At 58.3% G+C, this 24,905-nt stretch overlaps 3 protein-coding genes across 6 annotated transcripts in view; 1 reads left to right on the top strand and 2 right to left on the bottom strand.

Moving 5' to 3' along the window:
- Nucleotides 1–412: 412 nt before the first annotated feature.
- CD164L2 (CD164 molecule like 2) lies at nucleotides 413–4,913 on the bottom strand (the record flags this gene model as incomplete). The annotated part of the gene is made up of 6 exons (XM_083879353.1): nucleotides 413–549; nucleotides 1,820–1,985; nucleotides 2,622–2,687; nucleotides 2,874–2,951; nucleotides 3,180–3,284; nucleotides 4,817–4,913. The coding sequence occupies 6 exons, from the start codon at nucleotides 4,911–4,913 to the stop codon at nucleotides 543–545; spliced, it is 519 nt and encodes a 172-aa protein (XP_083735479.1). The 3' UTR covers nucleotides 413–542.
- A 2,627-nt stretch (nucleotides 4,914–7,540) lies between these two features.
- Nucleotides 7,541–8,527, top strand: GPR3 (G protein-coupled receptor 3; the record flags this gene model as incomplete). Its single annotated transcript, XM_083879380.1, has 1 exon — nucleotides 7,541–8,527. The coding sequence occupies one exon, from the start codon at nucleotides 7,541–7,543 to the stop codon at nucleotides 8,525–8,527; it is 987 nt and encodes a 328-aa protein (XP_083735506.1).
- Nucleotides 8,528–14,717: 6,190 nt separating this feature from the next.
- Nucleotides 14,718–24,905, bottom strand: part of WASF2 (WASP family member 2) — a gene marked incomplete at its 3' end in the record, with an annotated part of 32,313 nt that continues 22,125 nt past the window's right edge. For 3 of the 4 annotated variants that reach the window (XM_083879699.1, XM_083879698.1, XM_083879700.1), the window contains exons 5-9: nucleotides 24,209–24,326; nucleotides 23,306–23,436; nucleotides 21,790–21,945; nucleotides 19,507–20,021; nucleotides 14,718–19,085 (exon numbers count right to left, since the gene is read on the bottom strand). In XM_083879699.1, coding sequence (XP_083735825.1) covers nucleotides 18,928–19,085; nucleotides 19,507–20,021; nucleotides 21,790–21,945; nucleotides 23,306–23,436; nucleotides 24,209–24,326 — 1,078 coding nt within the window. Of the gene's footprint in view, nucleotides 19,086–19,506; nucleotides 20,022–21,785; nucleotides 21,946–23,305; nucleotides 23,437–24,208; nucleotides 24,327–24,905 lie in introns of those variants that run through there. The other variant, XM_083879701.1, reaches the window with a different exon arrangement.

The raw sequence follows: 24,905 nt of genomic DNA, 5'->3' as shown, positions 1-24,905 counted from the left end.
CAACACCCCCCTGTGGGCAGGAACAGCCAAATCCCCAAGGGTTTTTTGGCAACCAGAATCTCCCAGGACAGCACCCACTGCTGGGGCTTCGGGGTGATGGGAGGTGGGTGACAATGACACAGACACCAGAAATTACAGGAAAATCTTTTATTGGTTTCTGTCTGCCCTGTTCCAGCTCGGGCTCTGCCCAGTGTGGGGCTGGGGCCACCCACGGCCATGTGTCCTCTGATCCCTGGAGGCCCTGGGTCCCCTGGGTGTCTGGCAAGTGCAGAGTGGGTGGAATTCAGGGCTGGATGGGCCCCCCCTGCCCACCTGCATCCCCTGGGAGCAGCCGCAGGGTGCAAACCCCCGGGGCATCCCCGGGCACCGCGGGGGATGGGGATGTCCTGTCCCACCCTGGTGTCCCCAGCTTTGCATAGTCGTGGTGGGGGGGCCTGTGCGGGGGGGACAGTCCAGCTGCAGGCAGGGTGACACCAGTGGTGGCCTCTTCACCTGGGGAGGACGGGGACAGCGACCCCCCCCAGCCTGGAGGCGCGGGGACCTCAGATCCTGGTGCATTGGACAGAGAGGAGATGTAGCAGGAAAGGTCCTGGGTGGCTTCACCCTGGGGGTCCCAGCCCCTCGCAGCCCCCCAGGCACAGCCACCCCCGGACACAACACAGACACCACCTCGCAGAGTTTAATGGGGGCAGCCCGAGCTACAAGTGTCACCCCACAGCACACGACACGCAGCCCCCTCCCCAAAACAGCACACAGAAAGAGGGTGGGGGAGAGGGAACCCCCCCAAGCCCCCCCCAGAGCACACAGAGGCACAGCAAAAGCACACAGCAAGGCCCTGGCTCCGCTCCCCTGGCGGGCATGGGGGGTCAGGGGGCTCGGGGGGCACGGGGGGTGTCAGGGCATGGCTGGGTGCTCCAGCCAGAACGCTGCAGGGAAAAGCACCCGAGAGTCCACGGAGAGAAGAGGGGAGCCCCCAGCCCCACAAGCCTTAAGGCTGTGGGGAGGCAGTGGGGCAGGGGGTGCCGAGGCCAAGGGGGCTGCTGGGTGCCAGCTGGGGTCAAACTGGGGCCAGACTGGGAGCCCTGCAGTTCCCGTGCTGTCAGGGAGGCTCAGGGGGAGGGGGCTGCACCCCCCCGCTGCGGTGAGGCTGGGGGCACTGGGGACACCTCACCCGGGGGGCAGAAGGGGCTCTGTGGGGCTGCACCCCTGAGGGGCTCCATGCCAGGAAGGGGGCGGGGGGAACCCCCTTCCCTTCCATCCCTGACAGGAAAGAGCAAAACCAGCTGGGAAACACCCGTCATGCAAACCAGGAGGGGGGTCCACGCCCCCGCTCTGCCCGCGGAGGTGCAAGGGAAGGGTGAAGCTCTGGGGGTGCGGGGGGACGCCCCCTCCCCACTGCCGCCGGCACCCAGAACCTACTGATTGTCCTCTCTGGCAGCGTGGAAGGAAAGAGAGAGGGGGCACAGCCCCCCACGTTAGACACAGAGATCCCCAGGGAGAGCACGGAGCACCCCTTGACTCAGCTCTGAGGGACAGATCTGGGGCCCTCCCGCTCCTTATGGGGCTCAGAGCCAGGATCCAGCAGGACAGGGACAGACAGAAGGTGGCAGGACAGCCAGACAGTGGCAAGGGGACAGGCAGGGGGACAGGAACCTCTCCATCTCCCAAATTGTCCCCTGCAGGGTGGGGATGGACTGGCACAATGAGCCACGGGACACAACACAGCGGGGAGACAGGACACACCCCAGGGTGACCCCAGCCTTGGCTTTAGGGTGGGCTTGGTCCCCCCCAACCCCCCAAGGGAGCACAGGGCCCTTACAGTGTTTGGTAGGTGCTGTCCTTGGACTTGATGAACTTGATGACGAAGAAGGCGACGGCCTGGACACACAGCACCAGCACCATGCCCCCGATGAAACTGGCCGTGTCGAAGCCAGGAGGGTGAAACTCAGGGCTGTCCGTCAGTGGGGCACTGGTGGTGGTGGTCCCTGGTGGCCAGGGAAAATGGGAGAGTTATGGGTTCTGTTGGCATCCCTGAGTACAGATGTGTCCACCAAAGAGAGGAGATTTGGGCTCCACGAAGAAACCAGTGGCTGCACAGGGAGGACTGGTGGCTCCCAGCTTGGGGCTGGGATGTCTCTACCAGTATGTGGATGCTGGGACATCAGCCCCTTCCCATGCCAGAGCAGCTGGAGCTGCGGGAAAGGAGCCAGTGGCAAAAGGATCCCAGTGGGATCAATAATTCAGCAGCTCCAGGCTCGGGTTACCTGCTGTAATTAGCCCAGAGCTCTCCAGTTCCCGCTTTGCTGGAAGAGGCTCCTTCTCCACTCCCAGCCAGGCTGGAGGTGGCAATTCCCAGCAAGGATGGATGGAATCAGGCCTGTTCTTGGAGGGCTGATGGGCATCATGAGTCACTGCATTGCCCAGTGCAGAGAGAGGGGACAGGGACAGAGCTGTGACCTGGGACAGCGGCACATCCATTGACCCAACCCTGCGGGCAGCTCCGCTCATCCCTCCCAAAGGGATGTGAAATAGAGAGGGCAGTGCCTTGTTGGGGTCACTGATCCCTGGGGCACCCAGGACCCCCATCCCACTGCCTCCCGCCCCTCCCCAGCCCCACTCACTTGTGGAGTGTGTCACTGGCTCCTTGCTGTGGGATCGTGGAGGCTCTTCCGTGTGCGACTTCAGTGCTAGAGACGGCGGGACAGAGGGAAGGGGGTAAAAGGTGACAGGGGGCATTGCTGCACACCCCTGTCCCTGTCCCTGTCCCTGTCCCTGTCCCTGTGGTGGGATCTCATCCCCATGGCCCTGGCACCCACAGCAGCACCTCTGTCCCGAAGCTCAGAGGGTCTGGGGGGTTTGGGGCTTGGGGTTACCTCTGCACAGGGCGCTGCTGTTGTAGAGTGCACAGGTCTCCCTCACGGCCGCCCCTCTCTGCACGCAGCTCCCTGTCTCTGCGGGAAGAGGGAGCAGAGTTTTCCTGAGGATCCCAAACCGATGCAGCCAGTGGTGTTCAGGCCCTGCCCTGGGCACCTTTGGGATGAGGAGGCTTCACGCCCAGGGGGGGCATCCATCTGAGGGCCTGGCAGTCCCAACCCCACCCAGGCACGGCCCCAGTGCAGTGAGGGCTGATGAGAGCCCCTCTCTGTGCCCTCCCAGCCCAGCCCAGCCCAGCCCCTCACCTGGCTCCTCGGGGGTCCCGCAGCCCACCCAGACGCAGCCGGTGCCGTTGTGGGAGTGGCTGCTGGCCGTGCACACCTCGCAGGACCTCAGCTTGCCACACTCTCCTGCCAAAGCCAGGGAGGAGCCGTGAGGGCAGGGCCAGCCCGTCCCTCCGGCAGTGGGGTGGGGGCTGCACCCCCCGGCTCCGTGGAGGGGGAATTCTGGTGATGCAGCAGGAGGAATGAAGGCACATCCCATGGCACCAAACCCAACAGCCCTGTCACCGTGGGGCGTTCGAGGGGACACCCCAGAGCTCCCAGCACCCGCCCAGCTCACACAGGGCTCAGGAAACACCCCCAGCCCCGGCGCTCGGAGCTCCTGGTGGGGGCTGAAATGAGATGAGGCGGCAGCGCCCACCTGGTGGGGGTTACCTGGGCAGTGCCAGCCCTCTGCCCACCCCGGACCCCCGTTCCCACCGGCCCGGTGAGGCGGTGAGTCACTCTGGTGCTGCCGGAGCTGCTCTTCCCCCACACACGCTCATCATTAATTTACAGCGCTGACTGTCGGCGAGGGAGGCTGCGATGAGCCGCGGCCGGGCCCTGCCTGCTCCTCGCCCGTCCCACGTTTGCACCATCCCGGGAAAGAGCCGGGAGCCGTTCCCCACGCTGGGTGTGTTTCCAGGCTCCCAGGGGCAAACCCTCCTCCCGGGGCTCTCGGGAGGCCTTTGGGGCCGGCCTTCCCCGGGTTGGCTGCCCAGGGGACGGAACTGGCACTTCCCACAGCACCACTTCCCTTCGGAGAGAGCAGCCGGAGCCCCCCAGCTTTTAGAGTTCCCTGGAAACCACGCGCTGCTGCTAGAAAAGCCCTTTTCCTGCATCGCCAGGAAAAGCCGAGGGGGCAAGGGGCGGCACAAGGCAGGAAGCGGGGATGCTGCGGGCCCATTGCCATGGCTACGGGAGGGGGAGGTGGGCACGCCGCTGGCCCCCCCTCCAGCATTTGGAGACCTGCCGGGAGCCAATGGGAAAGTAGGACTTTGTTCGCAAGGGTTTAGGCAGGTTTATAATTTATTTTTATCGCGGCAGGCGCAGGAACAGACGTTTGAGCCCAACGCTGTCAACTCCCGCTCCTGCCGTCAGGTGTGGGCAGGGAGGGAGGGAGGGGGATACAGGGGGCAGCGGGGCCGGCCCAGGGCAGCCCCACTCCCAGGGGAGCTCTGAGAACACGCCCGGGCCCCGCCGGGATAAGTCAGCGTGGAAACGTCTCCCCGCAGCAGCAGCGGGGGATGGGAGAGGGGGAGCAGAAGGAAGCCTGGGCTTTGCATAATTAATGCCCGGAGTTGCAGCACCTCGGGAAGGAGCTGCCGGCTCCGCTCCCCTCTCCCCACCGCGGCCCACGAGACCCCTACACTTTTTGGGGAGGAGTTTGGAGCCCGCACGGCGCTCATCCCGCTGCAGCCCCCGGCCCCTGGGGGTCCCGGCCCCCCGAGCACGGCCGGGAGCGGGGCAGGGGTCCCTCTCCCCCAAACCAAGGCCGGGCCACCGAGTCCCCAGGGGGCGAGAGGAACCCCTGGGAAAAACCCGACCCCCACACAAAAAGTTGAGCTGCCCCAAAGCTGCAAAGCCCCGAGCCGCCCTCCCGCGCCCCCGGCCCCCCGTACCTGCGCGGGCGGGAGCGGGGCCCTGCGCGCACAGCAGCGCGCACAGGAGCGCGCACAGGAGCGCGCAGCGCAGCGCCCCGGGACCCGGCGGGGCCATGGCCCGGCCCGGCTCGGCTCGGCCCGGCTCGGCGCGGTCCCGGCGGGAGGTGTGTCCGCGGATCTCCCGGGAGAGCGGAGCGGAGCAGATGCGCGCCCGCGGGAGGCGGCCCCGGCGGGGGAGGGAGGGAGAGGGGGGGGCGGCCCCGCCTCGTCCCGCCCCGCCCCGCCCCGCCAGGCCCGGCCCGGGAGTGGGGGTCCCTCCGGGGTGCGGCCCCCCTCACACACACATCACACACACACACACACACACCCCGCGGGCCGTGGGAGGCCGGACTGCAGCCCCTGTGCACACCTGTACACACCTGTGCACACCTGTACGCACACCCGTACACACCTGTACGCCCTGCACACACCTGCACTCACCTGTACACACCTGCACACACCTGCACATACCTGTACACACCGGCACTCCCTGTACACACCTGTACACACCTGTACGCCCTGCACACACCTGCACTCACCTGTACACACCTGCACATACCTGTACACATCTGTACACACCTGTACCCACCTGTACCCACCTGTACACACCTGCACTGCCTGTACACACCTGTACACACCTGCACACACCTGCACTCCCTGCACACACCTGCACACACCTGTACACACCTGCACACACCTGCACTCCCTGCACACACCTGCACACACCTGCACACACCTGCACTCCTTGTGCACACTTGTACCCACCTGTACACATCTGTACGCCCTGCACACACCTGCACACACCTGTACACACCTGCACGCACCTGCACATCCTGTACGCCCTGCACACACCTGCACACACCTGCACTCCTTGTGCACACTTGTACCCACCTGTACACATCTGTACGCCCTGCACACACCTGCACACACCTGTACACACCTGCACGCACCTGCACATCCTGTACGCCCTGCACACACCTGCACACACCTGCACACACCTGTACACACCTGCACACACTTGCACACACCTGTACACATCTGCACGGCCCGTGTGCGCTCCTCAGGCCCGTGCCCAGCACACCCCGCGCTCCCCGCCCGCTCCCCCCGGGCCGGTCCTGCCCTTCAGCACCGCGAACAGCTCCAGCCGGGCCGAACCGAACCGAACCGAACCGAACCGAACCGAACCGAACCGAACCGAACCGAACCGAGCCCCCCAGCCCGGTCCCTGCCCGGGCCCCGCGGGGGCGGCCGCAGCCGAGCCCGGGATAACCGGGGGGTCCCGCCCCCCGCGGGGTCCCCGCGGAGCCGCCGCCCGGCCCGGGCTCTCCGGGCTCCCTCTCTGCGGGGACAGACCGCCGAGCTTCGAGGAACCGGCGCGGGGAGAGTCCCGAGGAGCGCAGATTCTCCTTCCTCCTCTCGGGGGGAGGGCTCCCCCAGCCCTTCCCGCAGCTCCCCGGCCGGGCATTCCCGCTCCTCCTGCCCATCAATTATTCACCCCGGGGTGGGAAAGCCGGCCCGCGGGGCCCCGGCAGGAAAGGGGAGGGGGCTGCGCGGCCCCGGCCGTGCGGGGGGCGGGAGGGGACCCATCCTCGACCACCCCGCGTCCCCCCAAGCTGCGGGCCGCCCCCTCCGGAGCGGAGCCCCCCGGTGTCCGCACTGCGGGGCGAGGGGCCGGGCCAGCCCCGCTCCCCCGCAGCCGGTGACCGATGACCGCGGCCCGGGGGGCTCCGGGGGGCTCCGGGGGGCTCCGGGGGTGGCGGGGGCGCTCCGGGGGGCGCGGGCTGGGGGGGGGGGGTGGGGGGGGCTGTTTTTATGAATGAGCCGCGATTACTATGCGGCGCGCGCGCTCCCGCGCTGCCCGCCCGCGCGCTGATTGGCTCCGGCGCGCCATTGACGTCACAGCGGGGCGAGCGGGCCGGGGGGGGCCGTGAGTCACCCCCGAACCCCCGGACCCCCCCGGCCCCGCTCGGGCTCTATAACTCGGCGGCGCCCATGGCAGCGGGGCCCCAGCCGGGCAGCCCAGCGCAGCCCGGGCCCGCCGTCCCGGCAGGTGAGTGCCCGGCTCCGGGGGGCACCGCTGGGGAGGGGGGGGGCCCGCTCGGGCAGAGCGCCGCGCTATGGGGAGGGTGGCGAGGGGCGGCCGTGCCCCCCCCAGGCCCGTCCAGGGTCTGTGCTGCCCGCCTGGGGACAGGCAGAGCCCCAAGGTGAGGAGGGATGCCACGGTGGGGACAGGAGGGTGTCTGCTCCCGCCGGGAGGCTGATCGGGGGGCGGCAGGGTCACCCCCTTTACCTGCTGATGGGATCCCCTCACTGTGGCCCCAACTCCTCGCGGGGGAGGGTGTTTTCCACTGCCAGTCCCTCTCCCCTGGATTTATCCATCAAAATCATGCAGTGCCCAACCCCCAGCAACCAAGGCAGGCGAGAGCAGGGGTGGTGTGTGTGTGTGTGTGTGTGTGTGTGTGTGTGTGTGTGTGTGTGTGTGTGTGTGTGTTCCTTCCCCTGTATTCACCTATTTATTTTAAACTAAACCATCTCATCCAGAAAAAGCCCCTGGGAGCAAACAGCGAGCCCACCCTCGGCCGACACTGCTCTGCCCACCCTGCTGAAGAGAACTTTTGGGGGAGGCAGTGCTGTCCCAGCACAGGGGCAGCTCGTGGACAGCGGGAGCCCAGGGGCTGCTCCTGCAGGTCACCCTCTGCCACCATGATGGAGAAAGGGCCCCCCAACTCCAGCGAAGGCCAGCAAGGCTGGTTCTCAGCCAGGAACGGCAGCGGCAGCTCCTTGGATCTGGAGTCTGTGGTGCAACCCCTGGCCTTGAACCCGTGGGACGTCGTCCTCTGCATCTCGGGGACCATCATCTCCTGCGAGAACGCCATCGTGGTGGTGGTCATCTTCTACACCCCGGCCTTCCGCGCCCCCATGTTCCTCCTGATCGGCAGCTTGGCCACGGCCGACCTCCTGGCGGGTTTGGGGCTGATCCTGCACTTCGCCTTTGTGTACTTCATCCCGTCGGAGGCGGTCAGCCTGCTCACCGTGGGGCTGCTGGTCACCTCCTTCACGGCCAGCGTCTGCAGCCTGCTGACCATCACCATCGACCGCTACCTGTCCCTCTACAACGCCCTCACCTACTACTCGGAGAGGACGGTCACCAGGACTTACATCATGCTGATCCTCACCTGGGGAGCCTCCATCTGCTACGGGCTGCTGCCCGTCATGGGCTGGAACTGCCTGGAGGAGCCCTCCGCCTGCAGCATCGTCAAGCCGCTGACCAAGAACCACCTGATGGTGCTGTCCGTGTCCTTCCTGGCGGTGTTCGCGGCGATGCTCCAGCTGTACGTGCAGATCTGTCGGATCGTGTGCCGGCACGCCCAGCAGATCGCCGTGCAGAGGCATTTCCTGGCCAGCTCGCACTATGTCACCACCCGCAAGGGCATCGCCACCCTGGCCGTCATCCTGGGCACCTTCGCGTCCTGCTGGCTGCCCTTCGCCGTCTACGGGCTGCTGGGGGATTCCAGCTCCCCGGGCCTCTACACCTACGCCACCCTGCTGCCCGCCACCTACAACTCCATGCTCAACCCCGTCATCTACGCCTTCAGGAACCAGGAGATCCAGAAAGTGCTGTGGGCCGTGTGCTGCGGGTGCTTCTCCTCCGCGCTGCCTTTCCGCTCCCGCTCCCCCAGTGACGTGTGATGTCCCCCCGCCCCTCCCGCACCTCTCACTCACCGGCTGCGCTCGGGGATTTGCTTTGATTTTCCCCTTTCCGTTCCCAGAGGCGCATGGCAGGAGCTCTTGGAATCGAGCAGCTCTTCCCAGCCTCATCCTTTTTGGGCACAACCCCCTTCTTTTCCTCTATTTTTCCACTTTTTTGGATAGAGAGAAAAAAGCGTATTTTTTATTCATGATATAATCTATATTTATGCCTGAGAGAGAGGGGGGTGATCCTCATATTTTCTTTAAAACTATTTATGATGCTTTATTTTTTTAAGGGTGGGGAAACACCGGGAACGTTCATCCCCCTCTTGTTTTTTTTTTTTTTTTTTTTTTACAACTTTGTTATTTACCTCAGATAGTCAAAATATATTTTATACATTTGGGAAAGGGGAGGAGAGACTCGTTTCCAGAGAAGGAGGGACTCAACCTCCTCCCGCCCCCTCCCCCCTCCTTTTCTCCCAGCCGTCCATCCATTTATTTATTTATTGATATTTGAATTATTATTTAATTTGATTTCCATGCCTCCCTCCCGCCGCCCAGCGCTGGGCCCTGCTGCCCTCTAGTGCTCGCTGCCTTCAGGAGGGGAGGGGGGCTGCCGGAGGCTCTGCACCCCCAAACCCACAAGCTCTGGGGTCCCCTGTGTGCTGCCGCCCCCCTGGCGGCACCCGGGGCTCCCCCTGCCAAAGCCTTTCTTTGCACTGGGATTGGATTTGCACATTTCTGGGCTGGGGAGGCGCGTGTGAAAGGCCCCCCCGTGAAGGGAACCCCCGGGATGGGGAACCCCCAGAACAGGGACCCCTCTCGGTGGGTCAGGGTGGGGGGGGCTCCTTCTTGTTTACAACCCTGCTAGGGGAATAAATTAATTTGTGGTATGAGGTGCGGCTGTTTGATGCTGGGGAGGGGCGGGCTGGTGTTTCCCGAGGGGGCAGAGAAGGCTGAGGCTCCCGAGTCCCAGCAGGGCCACCCCCCTGCTCCGTGTCCCTGCTCCCGGGTAAGAGATGCCGAGTGACAGCGCTTCCCCCACCCATCACATCCTGTTAGCAGGAGCTGGCCCGGGGGGAGCAGCACGGAGGCCCCTGCCCATCCTCATCCTCAGAGCCCCAGCAGGCTCAGGGGCTGCATCCAGCTCTGCCGGTGACATCTGACACTCCCCCCGGCCAGGGCCGGCCAGGACTCATCCCTGCCTTGGGCGTCCATTGCAGGGGCTGCAGCCGGAACGGGGTCTGTGTTCCATCTCCGCCCCCAGGCACAGGGGGCCCAGGGGGGCACAGGGGGCACAGGGGGGCCGTGCCCGGCACCCCACACTGGGATCCCCACGCTCCCAAAGCCACTGCTCACACAGGATCCGCAACACCCCTCCCCGCCGGTGGAGGGAAGGCGGGGTTAATGATGGCACAGCTAATTAGGGCAGCTCAGCCCCTCCGGAGCCGCCTCTGCAGCCCCCCGTGCCCCCTGCCCGCCCCGTCAGGGTCGTTTGTGCATCCGCAGAGGCGCCGGGAGCCCGGGCTGGGCACAGCCGGGGCCGCTCCACCCCGGGCTCGGGGAGCTGGTGCAGCCCCGGGGGCTGGGGCTGTTTATTGCAAAGGAAATGAGGATTTCCCTCGGCTGAGCGCTGACGAGGAGCCCCTTGTTAGCCCAGTGTTAGCAAGTGATGAGGGGAGATGGGGCTGGGAGGGCTGGAGGACCCACAGATTGTCTCCAGCTCTCCCAGGGCTGGGCTCAGCGCTGGGAATGGCCAATTTCGGGCTCCCCTCGTCCCCACCGAGGTTAAGGCAGAGGCTAGAGGTGTTAATTTTACCCCAGGGCTCAGCTGACCACCCTCAGGAGATAATTCCTGAGCCTCTCCCCCCCAGCAGTGAAAAATCCCGTAATTCCCAGCTCTGCTGTATGCAAGGGCAGTTTTTACCTGGTGATTCTTATGTCAACATCACATGGCAGCAGAAACAGCTTTTCTCTCCCTCGCCTCCCTGCTGATGTCTTCAGAGGGAGCTTCTTCACGCTGTGCAAGCCCATCCAGTTCCTCCCACTCCCTGGGGTCCCTGTCACTTCCCCTGGGGACAGGGTGACACACCAGGGTGTGCACGGCACAAAGGCAGCACCGTTCAGGTCTGCTGAAGCCCCTCCTCATGCTCCCACCCACCACGGCTGGTGCTGGGAGTGGGCACAGGGCTGCAGCCCCCCTTCCCAGCTCCTGGCAGGGCTGTGCCCTTGCTGATGAGGTCCCAGATTGATCAGGGGCGTGCAGAGGGCTCAGGGGCTGCGGTGACCCCAAGTGACAACGTGGCATCAAAAGCCATCACAACCCAGGCCAAGGCGTTTCCCCAGAACCAGAAATTCGGGAGCCTGTGGGAGCTGAGCCCTCACTGAATCCTTGTCACCACCACCCCGAGAATGTCACCCTCACAGCCCTGTCCCCTGCTGCCACCACGGTGGCCATGGCCCAGCTCCATGTGTCCCCTTCCCAGGTGGGAATGCACCCCTGGCTCCTACCTGTGTCCTGTCTCTGCTCTCAGGGTGGATGAAGGAAGCTCAGGTGCAGCACGGGCTGGAGGAAACCATCACCCCAGCCCTGCCAGTGCTGGCTGCTCTCCCAGCACTCCAGCGACTCCAGAGACATTCCCAGCTGCTCCAGGCCTTTGGGGGATGATGGATCAGGCGGCACCGGGCGGGGAGATACAGCAGGGCCCAGCCTGCTCCCTTTTTTGGTGGAGAAAAATGCAGAAAGTGAAGCTATAAAAAAAGAGTCAAATCCATCCAAGAAGCGCCAGAGGGCTGAGCAGCCATCCCCACGCCAGGGAGGTGCAGGAGAGACTAGTGGGGGACCAACAGCCCAAATTTGGGGTTAAAATATGAGCTAAGAGACATGGGCACAGCCTCACTCCAGCTGTGCTCGCACATCTGGCAGGGCCAGCCCTTCCCAGGCTCCCAGCAGATGCTGCAAGCACAGGCAGCTCTCTCCTCCAAGGCCTGCCCGTGCTGCAGTGCAGGCAGGGAGGGCGGGTTGGGGTTTGCTCCCTTCTCCAGTGTGAGCAGCTCTAGTCCTGCTGGCAGCAGAGGAGCCCAGATCTGGCTCCAAGCACTTGCCCTTGGCCACCGTGCAGGTGAGAGAGCTGGCAGCACCCACAGCAGAACCAGGGCTGGTCCCAAACCACCCACTCTGGAGCCCCTGCTCCAGCCCTGGTGCCAAAACCACCGAGGTTTTGCCAGATGGGAGGAGGGAAGGAGGTTGCTGCAGCCCCAAAACATCCCCTTGGCATCCTGAACCCCAAGTGCCCTGCCTGGGGCACAGCTGAGAGCTCACATTCCCTACACCCATCCCAGGGATGGCTCTCTGCTCTCAATGCCTTACTGGAGTGCCCATGATGGGACCACGAGTCCTGACCTATCTCCTCCTGCACCACCCCGGGACCACCGGGCCATGGGAAGGGCTGGCAGCTCCAGTTATGGGCCTGGGTTACATTTAAATGAGAAACCTCAGCCCTGGCTTGGGGGATTTTGTTTCCTTGGAAGCGGGAGCAGGCAGGAAATGAAGAAAACACGGCCCTGCTGTAAGTGTTTTACCAAATGCCGGAGGCAGCGGGAGGCATTTCCCGGCACAGCTCGGCCTTGAGCATCATCCCCGGCCACCACCTCAGCCATGGCTCTGGAGGCTTGGGATGGTGCTTCCCAGGGAGGGAAGTCTGTCTTAAAGGGTGGGAAACAGCAAAGTTCAAGGAGAGAGGGTCAGCAGCCTCCCATTTTATCCCTGTTGCCGCACATGATGCAGAAGGCGGCTTCGTGCCACAAGCCCACGGCTGTGCAGGGACCTGGGGCCAGCAGGACCCTCTGCTCTCCACAGGAAGCTCCCAGAGGACCAGGCTGCCATGCTGGCTCAGGGCTGGGGCTTTGTCTGACTGGATGGGGCCAATAATTCAGCCCTGGCCACATCCCCAGCTCCTGCCTTAAGCCCTGGCCATGCCGGCGCTGGCCTTTGCAGAGCGGCTGAGCCCGGCGCAGAGCTGCTGCCCTGCCAGACTGCAGAAACTTGAGCTCCAAATAACATAATTCCTCTGGCACCCCGTGGTTATTTGTGAGCTGCTGTGAGCAGATGGAAGAGTTACAGATAAAGCCATCCGCAGCACGGGAGCCGATTGCCTTCCCCACACAACCGCGTAGGCAACGGCAAAGGCAGGGAGGAGGAGAGAAAAAACCCACCAGGCAGCAAGAGAGCGAGAGAGAGGAGTCAGCCATTTCTGAGGGGCTGAGCTGCCATCTCAGCACACCTACGTGCGAGGAATGGGGACTTTCTGCTGGCACCGGGCCCTTCCCAGGATGCTGGAAGAGGGTAGTGCTCTCCCACCACCCATGGCTGCTTGGCCAGGGACAGCAGCGGAGTCGGGGGTGACATTGGCACGGCGGAGCGCTGCCACACACTGGGAGAGCAGGCTGTTAACGCTGATCCGAGCTGGCAGCGCCTGCACTTGCTTCGGTCCCAGAGGGGGAATTAAGGGAGAGAAGCTGACGTCAGTGGTGGAAAGGACACGCAGCCCACTCGTCCAAGGCAGCCGGCAGCATCTTCTGGGTGTTGCTAACACCACCTTGAAGGAGAGAATTAAATAGGTCTTTGGAGACGGGGGCTCCTGTGAAGCCGCAGCCCGGCCAGCTGTGATCCTGTGCCGAGTCATGTGGAACAGACAGACGGGCACGGAGAGGGATCAAAGGCCGGGGCCAGGGTCGGTGTGCCAAGGCTGCGGAGCTGAGGTGACACTGCCCCAGCTGTGGCAGCAAAGTGCTGCTCATGGACGGGGCTGGGACTCACACAGTCATCACACAGTCAATCCCTCCTGGGCTTCTCCTCCCTGCACCGAGCTGAAACTCAGCCTCCAGGAGCTTCCTGGCTCTGCAGTGGGTGGAAGCATGGAGCCCTGCGGGTTACCCAGGAAGGCAGATCTGGGACTAAGATCTCCCTGTTGTTCAGGGGGTTAAACCAGCACAGAACTCATCAATACCCCCCAAACTCTGACGATGACTTCTAAGGGCTGTCGCTCCAAAAGCACAAGGCTACGTGTTGTCCTGAGCCCCTGAACAGCAGAGGCACCACCTGGCCACAGCCGCACCCATCCAAAGGCAGCCAGGAGCTCCAGTTGCTCCTCCCAGGCTCCAGCTGGAGCCAAGAGCTGGGACATGCAGCTCGAGGGAGTGAGGAAGCCCCAGAGCTCCCTCCTTCCCCTGCCCTCTGTGCCCCAGCACGACTAAAGGCCTTGCTTGTTCAGGAGCTGGCAAGGCCAATTAATCTAATGAGGTTTTGCAGCCAGGGACCATTGTCAGCCAAGAAAGGCACAGTGCTGCGGAGCGAGGCACCGGTGTCTCCTAAAGCCAAGGGAATTTGGCAGAGCAAAGCCTGTGGTAAAAGCAGGCACGAGAAGCAGCAGGGACAGAGCCTATTGTTGCTTTTCACCAACCAGCAAGAAAACAGAGCCCCACGGAGCGAGGCCAGACAAGGCACCTGAGCTCAGGGCCAGCAGCCACCGCTGCCAGGCACATTCACTGCACCAGGGACCTGGAGCTATGAAATGGAGGCAAAAAGCTGCTGCAGCCCCTTCCCAGCCCAGCTGCAGCGACTCTGCTCTGTAAGATGGAGCCTGGATTCATTTCCTATGGCAGGGAATGCTGGAGGGAGGCTGGAGGCTGCTCCTGGGTGGGGCTTCCTTGGTGCTGTGATCCTCAAATTCCCACTGTTAATAGCCCTCAGCCCACTTTGGCATGGAAAAGGTGCCTATGCTGATGGTGTTTGCCAGACAGCTCAGGATGCACCAGCTTTCCTCAGCCTCCATCTGGGCACCTCCACGGACACTGGGCTCCCCCAGGGACACCCTGGTGGCTGCACTAAGCACACAAAGGACAGGCACGACTGGCTCAGGTGGCCCCACACCTCCCGTGCTCCCAGGAATGAGCCAGGTTTGCCCAGAGAAGCTGTGGCTGCCTATCCCTGGAGTGTCCAAGACCAGGCTGGACAGGGCTTGGAGCAGCCTGGGATAGTGGGAGGTGTCCCTGCCCATGGAATGAGATGAGCTTTAAGGTCCCTTCCAGCCCAAACCTTTCCATGACTCCAAGTCACACACAAAGCCACTGCAGCCCCTGTGCCAGGCCCAGGCTCACACTCCCCACAGTAACACACACAGGCACTGAATGGATAGAAAGATTTTATAAAGTTTTAAAAAAGAATCAAAAAAATTATTATTCTTTTTATACATGTACATTACAAAATATTTGCAGTTGGGAATCTTCATCCAGGGGTTACTGAGCTGATTATTAAAAACAACAAAACAAAGCAGCAGGAAATCTGGCTTATACAGCAACCGACAGGGAAAAGCACAGACATTACATGGGAATACAGAAGGCAGGGAGTCTGCACTGGGATGTGCAAGCATGGACCAGGGGCGGGCTCTGCTCCCCCACACCCACTGCCTCCCTGCAGAGTCCGGCCATCAGTGTTTATTTTGCAGGGGTTAAAAAACAACCTGACAAATCTACAGTATTTTGCTCACAAGTTTGGGGTTTTTCGTCCTTATTTTCTTCTTTCTAAGCAGAGTTTCACTGCTGAAACTCCTTTGGTCTGAAGTGAGGAACCCCCTGCACCCTGAGAGTATCCATCAAACGTGGCCCTTCTGACCCCCAGCCTGGCTGGGCTCATGGAGGGCACTTCCCGTCCCTCCTCTCCCACCTCATCTCCTGCTCAGCAATAAACCCCTAAGATACAAGTGGAATAATTACTCTTATAAATATATTTATATTATGTAGGAAAATAAGGCACTTCAGGAGGGGTTACAGCTTGTCTAATTCTATGACATTCTAATCAGGAAGAAAAATGGGTTAGTTTCTGAAGTGAATTAAAATGAATGTTAATACAGTAATAAAAACATCGGATCCACTTCCACTTCAAGGCTTTGTTTAAAAAGGAAGAGAAGAAAGCACCCCCGAAATCCAACAGCAGTGAAACCTGACCCGGGGCAGCTGCATCTGCCCTGCCAGGCAGCTCTGTCCCAGAGTCCCTCCAGGGCAGGGACTTCCAAAAGAAACACGTTTAAATAAGTTCATGTTCTGAAAAAAAAAAAAAAAAAAAAAAAAAAAAAAAAAAAAAAAAAAAAAAATCCAATCTACCCTTTCCCTGAAATGACACTCTGCACGATTCCTCAGCCATCTGGGACCTCCGGGAGCCCCTTGCCTGGCTCTGGCCTGGTGCTCTGGCTCTGATAAGGAGAGGAGAAGCAGTGAAGGTCACCGGCTGCGGCGGCTCCGGGCTGAGCGCGGGGAGCCGGGCCGAGGCTTTCCCAGCGAGGGGAAGGGGGGCGGCGGGGGGGAGCGAGGCTGCCGGGAGCAGCAGCCAAGCACTGCGGGCGAGGACACCGGGAGAATGTTTAACCAGGGAAGGGAAGGGAAGGCGGCAGTGCCTGCCCGGACTTGCAGCCCCGAGCCGGCGGCTCCCAGGATGGGTGAAATGGCTGCAAGGGGAGGCTGCTCCTGCCCTTGGTGGGGAGCACCAGCTCCTGCCCTGGCCTTTGGGAAATGCTCGAGGTTCACCCCACGAGAGGGGAGGAAGGAATAAGAGCCCACGACATGAGGGCAGAGGTGGCAGGGCAGCCTTGCACTTCCAGCACAGCTGCTCTGTCTTGCAAAGGTTGGTTTTGGCACCTCTCCTCCTCCCCTACTGCTTTCAAAAACATTGAGCTCACTTGGTGGCCCAGAGCTCTGTGATTTTGCAACCATACTCAGAGATGGCCCCTGTCTGGAGCAGCTGTTTCTCAGGGATCCCCCCACACAGGCTAAGCCCGCTTGGCAATCAAAGATTTAGAGAAAAAAAAAAAAAAGGCAGGGATCAAAGGAGATTTAAAGAACATTCCACCAACCAACCTCCCCTACCTGTCCACAACCCTTCTGTTTAGGATCCTGCAGTTTTGATTCCCGCCCTGGGAAGGGATTTGGGAGCAGAGGGCGTTTCCAGCAGGCTTGCAGGGATAAATAAGGCAGTGTCCCTCCTGCTGCTTGGAGGCCAGAGGAGCCACCTCCACCCGAGGCCGTGCCCACACAGCAGCAATCCTTGTGCAATAAGCAGCATGAGGGATGTGTCCCAGCACCCCGGGCACGGCCCTGCCTGACACACCATCCATCGGGGCTCGGGGAATATGGCACTTTGTGGTATTTCAGCAACAGGAAGACTCACTCCCTTTTCTCAACAAGGGCTAAGTCTAGTTAAGGCAATCTCAAATATAGCCAGGTTTGGCATTTGTAGGCTCCTTGCTCCCCTGTGTGATCCTGCTGTCAGCCTGGGTTAGCTCAGGGCCCGTTTTTCCCGGGAACTTGTCTCTGGAACTTGTCGGCTGGAGGAGGATGCTCTCAGAAAGAGCAGCAGAACGAGGCAGTGCCCCTCTCATCCCCTCATCCAGCTTGTAGCAACCATCCCTTTGCATTTCCAAGTCTCTCTACTGCACCACGGCTCGCCTGCACTCCAGGGGTTTGTTCCCTCTTCCAGAACCTGGCAGCCCAGCCCATGGGGATGCCTGGCTGCCCACGCCCCCTGCATCCTGCCTGCAGACACAACCCCTGGTGCAGCCATCCAGCGAATCTCTGGGGTCTCACTGGGTTCAGCTTGATGTGCACGCCTGAGCCCATCCTCCAGGCCATCTCTGCCCTGGCCAAGATACACACACACACACACACACACACACACACACACAAGGAATCAGTAAGAACTCGATGGCACAAGCTGAAGCCATCAATCAACTCCCAAGCAGGATTTCCAGCAAGCCTCGGGCAGGGCCCAGTGTTCCAGGTATCAGCAACATCATTAAAGGAGGCGAGGCAGAGGAGAGAGACAGGCACAGGCTGGTGAAATACTTTAGGAAAGGCAAAAAGGTGGGAGAGTTGGTCTTAGTGGGACACACATCCCACAACAGCTGGACCCATAACCTCAAAAAGGCTTTGGAATTGCTTTTTGCATGACCCTTACTGAGTCATGTCCAAATTAAAATACACATCAGGGGTATCTGGGTTAGATTTCCAAGATATGCTCATATTCTATGTAAGGTAACATAAAACAGCGATAAAACCGAGGTCAGCTAGTTCAAATTCCCCACTTTCCCCTGCCAGTATTGGATCTACAGTGAGCAGCCTGGGAATTAATTCACAGGGTTAGTGAGGAGAAAAAAACCATTCTCTTAAAATTAACTAATGAATTATAATAACAAAATTAGGGTAGGTTAGGTCTGATGTAACTGATGGGCAACTCAGTTCACACACACAATGTTTTTAGGCACACAAACTCCACTCCCTAGGGGGATGGGAGAAGAAGCAAAGGCAATACCAGCATTTAAGTCCCTGTGTTAAAAGTATGGTCACCCTGCAAAAAAAAGCACCTCTCAAACTGCCCTGGCAGGCCAAAGACCACCACAGTGCCTGGTGTTCAGAAAACCCCTCCCCACCCCATCTCCCTGTCTTAGGCACTGGATTTGGAATTTTAAAACAAGATCTCAGCATGAATTGGAGAAAATCAGCCCAGCGAGGTCTGGCCACCGCTCAGAGCTGACCACAGATGTGTCTCAGTGGGGCAGTAGCTCTGCTTTCCCAAGAGTGGGAAGCTGAGCAAGCATCCTGCCCTGGTTTTACATCCCTCTGTGCAAGTCTCCTCTTGGCAAAGCAGTCCAGGAGATTTGAGGAAAGTAAAGGCAGCTTCTAAAATAAAAAAAAAGACCCTCCTTACACTGCACCCAAGGCACTCAGCAGCCTCGGAGCTGGGAAGTGCACCCCACACAGGGTGATCTGGAATTAACACTCAGGGGTCAGGGGGGAAAGAATTGTGCACTATTGCCAAAAACCTGATTATTTGACAGTGGGATGCAGCAGAGAACTGACATTTAAAGCCCATTTTCTTGCAGCACTACCAGTATTCACTGGCAAGGAAGAGCCATCAGATCAACTGTCTGCTGTTGCACTGAGAAAACCAGCTGAAAATGTCCTTCATCCAAAAGGCCACACGGCCACAACAGGATCATCCATCTTTACTTTAAAAATCCCTCAGGATGGAGGGTTTATATGTGCTCTGCCTGGTGGCATCAAAAATCTGGAGGTTTAGCTCTCTTTTAAATAAGCAACCGTTACACCCCCTCCAGCTAAATCCCAACGCCGCATCCTCGGTGTCTGTGAGGAGACCTTTTGGAAAGGCAGAGCACAGAGTCCTGCCAAAGCTGGAGGGGGAGGGAGAGGGGAGATATGCTGCTGGTTGTCTGAAAACCCTTGGCACATCTTTGGTTACAGGATGAAAGGGATGTGGTGCGAGGTTTGGCCACCTGATTCTGGTAAGAAGCGAACCCAGGAGAGGAGGGAAGGAGGGGATGGGAGCGCGGCTAATCCGACCACTCGTCCTCGTCGAACTCGGAGGAGTCGTCCTCGGAGTCGCTGTACTCCACCGCGATGCGGCGCGACAGGATGGTGGCCACGTCGTTGCCCACCACGTCCCGCTTCTCCTGCTCCCGCTGCTCCTCCACCTTGCGCAGCTGGAAGCCTGTTGGGAAAGAGGGAACCGAGGGGATCGTGCGATGTCTTGGTCACGTTGAGATCTCCCTTTGTCACAGGGCTCTGAGCGAGTCTGGCTGGGAGTGTTGGGGTAACACTGATGGTGACAGCCAGGACAGGCTGGGTGGGGAGGTGGAATGGGAAGCAAATCCCTTCTGTGCCCCTGCACAGGGTAACACCACTGCTGTACACTCCCCAACAAACCTGGATCACACCAATTCTGGCACTGCCATCTCCAAAAGTGTGGGGGAAGCATAAAAGCCAGCAAGGTGCTCATGAGGGTGGGCAGACAAGGAGGGACAACAAGGGACAAGCCTTGAGCAGCAAGGCAGTCACACCACTCCCAGGAGAAGCTCCCAAGGGTTTTTCCAGAGGCAAAGGAGAGCGCTGGCATGGAAACACAACCTTACCTTGCCGAATAGCTGAAAGCAGGTCGCTCCTGGCATCGCTAACTGCAGGCAAGGATGACTTGGGCTTGGATGTGGAGGTGTCTGAGGGCGGAGGAGGGGGCGGGGGCCCATCCAGGCCGCTGGAGGCCAGGGGCGGAGGGCCCGGAGGAGGCGGGGGCGGCGGCGGGGGCGGTGCAATCCCAGTGCCCGGCTGCGGGGCTGGGAGAACACTGCTGTAGTCGACTGCTGGGGGAGGTGGGGGAGGTGGAGGGGCAGCAAACTCGGGGTGAGGGGGGAAAGAAGGGGGCGAGGGTGGTGGGGGAGTTCCCGGGGAGGGGAATCCCATGGGGGGTGGTGGAGGGGGGTTGTTTTCCATCAGTGGTGGTGGTGGAGGAGGAGCTGGAGGGGGAGCAAAGCCCGGCCTGGCTGCCGAGGGGGATCCGATCGGAGGAGCTGGTGGCGGGTGGCTCGGGCTAACCAGGCTGGATCGTTTGGGCCCTCCAGAACCAGAACCTCTTTGGTTGTCTACAGGATAGCTGTGGCAACAGAATGAGAGAGACAGGGAATTAGCCCTGAGGCCAGATCAGACTGTACAGTCTCTGTGTTAATGCAAATCATGTGTGTTTGCTGCAGCCCAGACAAAAAAAATCCAAGTTCCAGCTTTAACTGATGTTTCCATGAGACCTCACTCCTTGGTTTTAGTTCCCTCACACTGTTTCTTTTGGCCTACACCTCCAGAACAAAGGAAAGCTTCTAGGGATGGCAGGAATGCTGTCCTCCATCCCATCTCCAGGCTGACGATAACATGAGCCACCTCACCTCTGCCAGAGGCCAGGTGAGCCCGTCTGAGCTCGGAGCAGCCTCCTGGCTCCAGAGCTCCTGCCATCACCCCTCCTCGCTGAGGTCAGGCCTGTGACACGCCAGGCAGGGAGCAGGGGTGTCTGCAGGGACAAACTGCACTGGGAGGGAGGGAGGGGCTGCCAGGTCAGCAGCATATGCTCTGAACACCTGCTGGGAATGGATCTGCCCCCTGGATTCCATGGCTCGGAGCTGGAGTGTGCAGCCATGTCTCAGAGCTTGCCGTGGGGAGTGAAGGGAAGGACATGGAAACCCAACGTGCTCATATGGAAAACACCAGTCCATGAGGGACTGAGTCTCCCATTGTGGAGGCTCTGTTCATCCCACAGGACTCCACTGCCCACTGACAGTGTGACATCCTGTGCAAGGGAAGCCCCAAACTGACATCTCCTTCCATGGCAAGACAGAAAAATTTGCCACAAAAACATCACCATTTTTAACAGTGCTGATCCAAAACAGACTCCTGAAGATCAAATCTACCTCCCAGGGTTCCTTAAAAACAACCATCAAAACAAAACCAGAGAGGGGAGACCTGTGGGGTTGGGCAAAGATCTAAGCAACTGCATAAGGCGGTGAGAGCTTTATCTGAGAGCTCGTGTCTGCTCTGCCCGAGAGGCACAGGCTGCAGAGTGCAGTGCTGGGTCTCTCTGACACATCAGAAGAGCTTTTGCTGCAGCATTGTTGCCTTTGGTTAAGATGGAGAGAAGCCAAGCAGCCCTGTCTATCAGACAAACTTTCTCTTGTTCCTCTTGACTCTGTTTTAATGCCTTTAAAAAAAAGAAGTCCACTCCTGTTTTGTCCTTTGCGTCTTGAGCCACTGCTGGACCACAACTCATCTCTGGAGGTGCCTGGGAGTCACCATTTCATTCAATCTGAAGTAAATGACCTGAACTTGCACCCAAGTCTCTGGGAAGGAGGCAGCTGCTGTGCTCAGGTCCTTGAAATTTAAATACATCTCCATCTCCAGTGCCCACATCGTGTGTTTCTCACACATCAGGGCAAGAGGTTAAAGAAGTTGTTCTTTGCAAAGCTCTGTCATGGAATATCAATATCCTGAGTAGGAAGGGACTCACAAGGATAATCGTGTTCAACCCCTGGCCCTGCACAGGACACCCCCAAGAATTCCGTGATGTGCCTGAGAGCATTGTCCAAATGGAACATAAGGAACAGAAGCCCATGCATTGGAAAATGAGCCAAACAGTTCCCTGGGACACCGCTGTGGAATAAATCTGCTCTAGTTCTCCCCTTCTGCCTGGGAGTCATGGAGAGCTGTGCTGCCTGAGCCTCTGCCCCTGCCTGCAGTTGCACTGCCTTTCCAGACAGGAGCATTCTGGTTCCCATACAACACCCATTAGGAAGTTCTGCTGAACTATCTCAGCCTGTCTCATGTCATCCTTTTACACCACCTACTACTCCTTGGTGACAGAAGGGATCCCGTAGGCTTACCTAAATTCCACCGGGGGTGGAGGCAGGCTGTCATCTGGGAATGAGGGAGGTGGTGGCACAATAGAGTCAGTCTGTGGCGGTGGCGGGTAGCAGTTCCCATCCATGCTCTCGCTGGAGCCGATGCTGCCGTTCTGGTACACCATGTTGGAGGGGTACCTGGGAAAAGCAAGATGAACAGTTAAAGAGCTCACGGCAATGTCTAAAGCTTGTTTTTTTTTTTCCTCAGAGAGTTGTCCAGAGAGATTGGCTGCCTCATCCCTGGAAGTGTCCAAGGCCAGGTTGGATGGGGCTTGGAGCTATCTGGTCTAGTGGAAGGCATCCCTGCCCATGGCAGGGGGTGGAACTGGATGGACTTTAAGGCCCTTTCCAACCCAAATCAGTCCATGATTTTACATAATTAAAAAAGCCCCTTTATTTCTCAAAGACTCCTATATGGAGAACCACATACACCTGTATGTGTTTGCTCTATGTAATTCTCTGGCTAAAATTTGCTCAGGTGTGCCCTGTTTATGGCTACTGCACACCACAACAGCAGGAGTATATATCTTAATAAACAAGCAAACACCTGAATAAATGCATTTTTCTTAACACTTGATTTTGTAAAAACATTTAAGAGTGTTTTGACCAACTTGGACTTAAAGAACCTGCAGTTACACTGAGTATCATCAGTGGTAAAAACAGGAAATACTCAAAGAGGCAAAAAAATAAGCTTGAGAATATCAAAATTGAAACTGCAATGCCATTACAACAAGTATTCAAAGCTGGAATAGTACTGAAAAGAGACTCTCACACTTTCAGTGGACTCATTTCACTGCGGGGAGGGGGAACCACCCTATTTTTGGGGGCTCTGGACCCCAAGTGAATCCAAATGCAAGAACACACTCACATGAGAAAAGAGAGGAGCAAGAAAATGGTGCTGTTGTGCTGCTCGATTCCCCTGCTAGAAACCAAACCTGTTCTCTTATTAAACTAAAAGCAAGTTTTATTTTTAGCTGGAGAGTGTGATTTAAAGAGAGATTTTTTTCTTATATGAAAGGAAGCTGCAAGGAAGAAGAGCATTGTGGGGAATTCGGTCTGCTTCCAGCCTTGCTGGTGTCAAAAGTTAAATGAATTCCCAAGCCAGAAGTGCTAAAGAGAGATCTGTAGCTTGAAATACTTGGATGGGGACAGCCCCCGCCTCAACTTTAGGGTGTGAAGAGCCATTTGTGAAATGTAACAAAGCCATCACACAATGGCACCGAGATGCCACCCTCTGCTGGCTGTGAGGGAAGGGCACTGCCGTGGGGCAGAGCCAAAGCTCCCAACACCTCTGTGCCCACAGGCAGTGAGAGCAGCCAGAGCCGTTCCTGCCACCTTGTTCCAACCATGCAGTTCCCTGATTTATTTGGCAAATTTTAGATCAGCAGACGGATTTACTTTGGAGAATCTGATTAGTGGCAGTATCGATCTGTGGATCTGGAGGAGCTGCAGCGCAGGGTGAACTGCATCCCAATCACCCAGCCCCAGAGCTGCTTACCCAGCAGGACCATGCTTGTCCTTTGACTCGACAAATTCCTGTCCCATTTTCAGCTTCTCCCACTCCTCTTTCCGGGTTTTGATCTTCCGCGGATTCACATTTCCTCGGTTCGGATTCTCCTTTTTCTCTTTCTAAGAGAGGAGGAATCAAACACAAGCTTTATTTTGCTTTAAATTCACTGGGAATAGTGAGGGACAGGACAGACCTGGAGCAGTTACAAGAAGATACATTCTCAAAGAGGATTTTTAGTTTACTTTCCTGATTGCTGCACTCTCCAAAGATCTTCATATAAAAAAGCTGGAGCATAGACAACACAAAAAATGCCAGACAACATCAGGTTGCCCAGTGCAGCCCAGACACAATGCCATCACCACTCCCTGGCATAAGCAGCTTGAGGGCAGAGTAAAAGCTCTGGTTTCCCACATCAATTTAGGTTTTGGCCTCTGTGCCAAGATGCCCAAATCTCACCTTCACCCTGATGGTGTTCAGTGCTCTGGGGTGCAATATGGACATTTGCCCACAGAGAACTGGGCTTTAGATGGCCTCACTCAGAATTCTAACACACCCTGAATCTCTCCTTTGTTATCTTTCATTGAAGAATCACAATCTGTTTTCATGCTTAATACTCAAGTTGCTCAAAAGCTAAATAAAGTATGTTAAGACTACATCTCTTATGCTATTATATAATATAACGTTAAGGCTCAAAGACAGTGACATTTGGAAAAAACAATTAGAAGTATCTTTGTTCTCTTTTTTTAATTAACAAGGATGTGGGTAAACCAGATAAAAACTTCACTGAATTGATCCCACAGGAGTCCAAAAGTGCAAACCTGAATTTTGGATAGCAAATTTGGAGTGCAAAATTTATTAACAATTCCCACTTCCTATTCTTCCCTTCCTCACCCTATGTTTCCGCTTTTCCTTCATGATATCCTTGGTGTCCTGAAGCATTTTCTCCTTCCAAAGGTCGAAGAAATATGAAGGATTTGTGTAGAATTTAAGCGCCTCTTTGCCATCATCCCTGGAACAGGGAGAGGAAAAAAAACACACAGACAAGGATCAAGTCAGACATTTCTTTGAAGGAAACGCAAGGCACTGTCTCAGACAACAGTTTAAAAGTGCAGTGAGATGGTCACAAGTGCTGTTCTTGCCCCTGCCCCCCATTTCAGAACAGGAAGAGACCCCATTTCAGTCATCCCAGCTCTCCCACACCCCATTCCTTTTGCCCTCACACAAACCCTCCATTACTCAGCACCTGAAGAGCTCAACTGCTCTGAACAATCACCAGGAGAGCACCAGGTCTTTCCCACTTCAACTCCCTTTTGTTTGTGCTGTATTTTGGTGTGAAAAAACCTCCTCCTCCAGCTCAGGAACCCTAAATCAGACCAGCAGCGTCCTTGAAGCTCCTGAGTGAGCGCACACAGACTCCCTCTCCTCCCACTTTGCAGTGCAGCCGCGTCTGGCAGGAGACAGCTGCCTCCAGCTATCTGTAATTACTTTTTACCTGCTCAGAAGGTATTTATGGATGTGGGATAAGTCTCTGGATTCTGACCCCCTTTATTTCTACTACCTACAAGATGGAATCAGAGTGGGACTGCTC

This window comes from Zosterops lateralis (genome assembly GCF_965231275.1).
Source record: "Zosterops lateralis genome assembly, chromosome: 28".
NCBI lineage: Eukaryota > Metazoa > Chordata > Aves > Passeriformes > Zosteropidae > Zosterops > Zosterops lateralis.
Note: the sequence above shows the minus strand (reverse complement) of the source record. Positions and strands in the feature narration are given on the sequence as shown.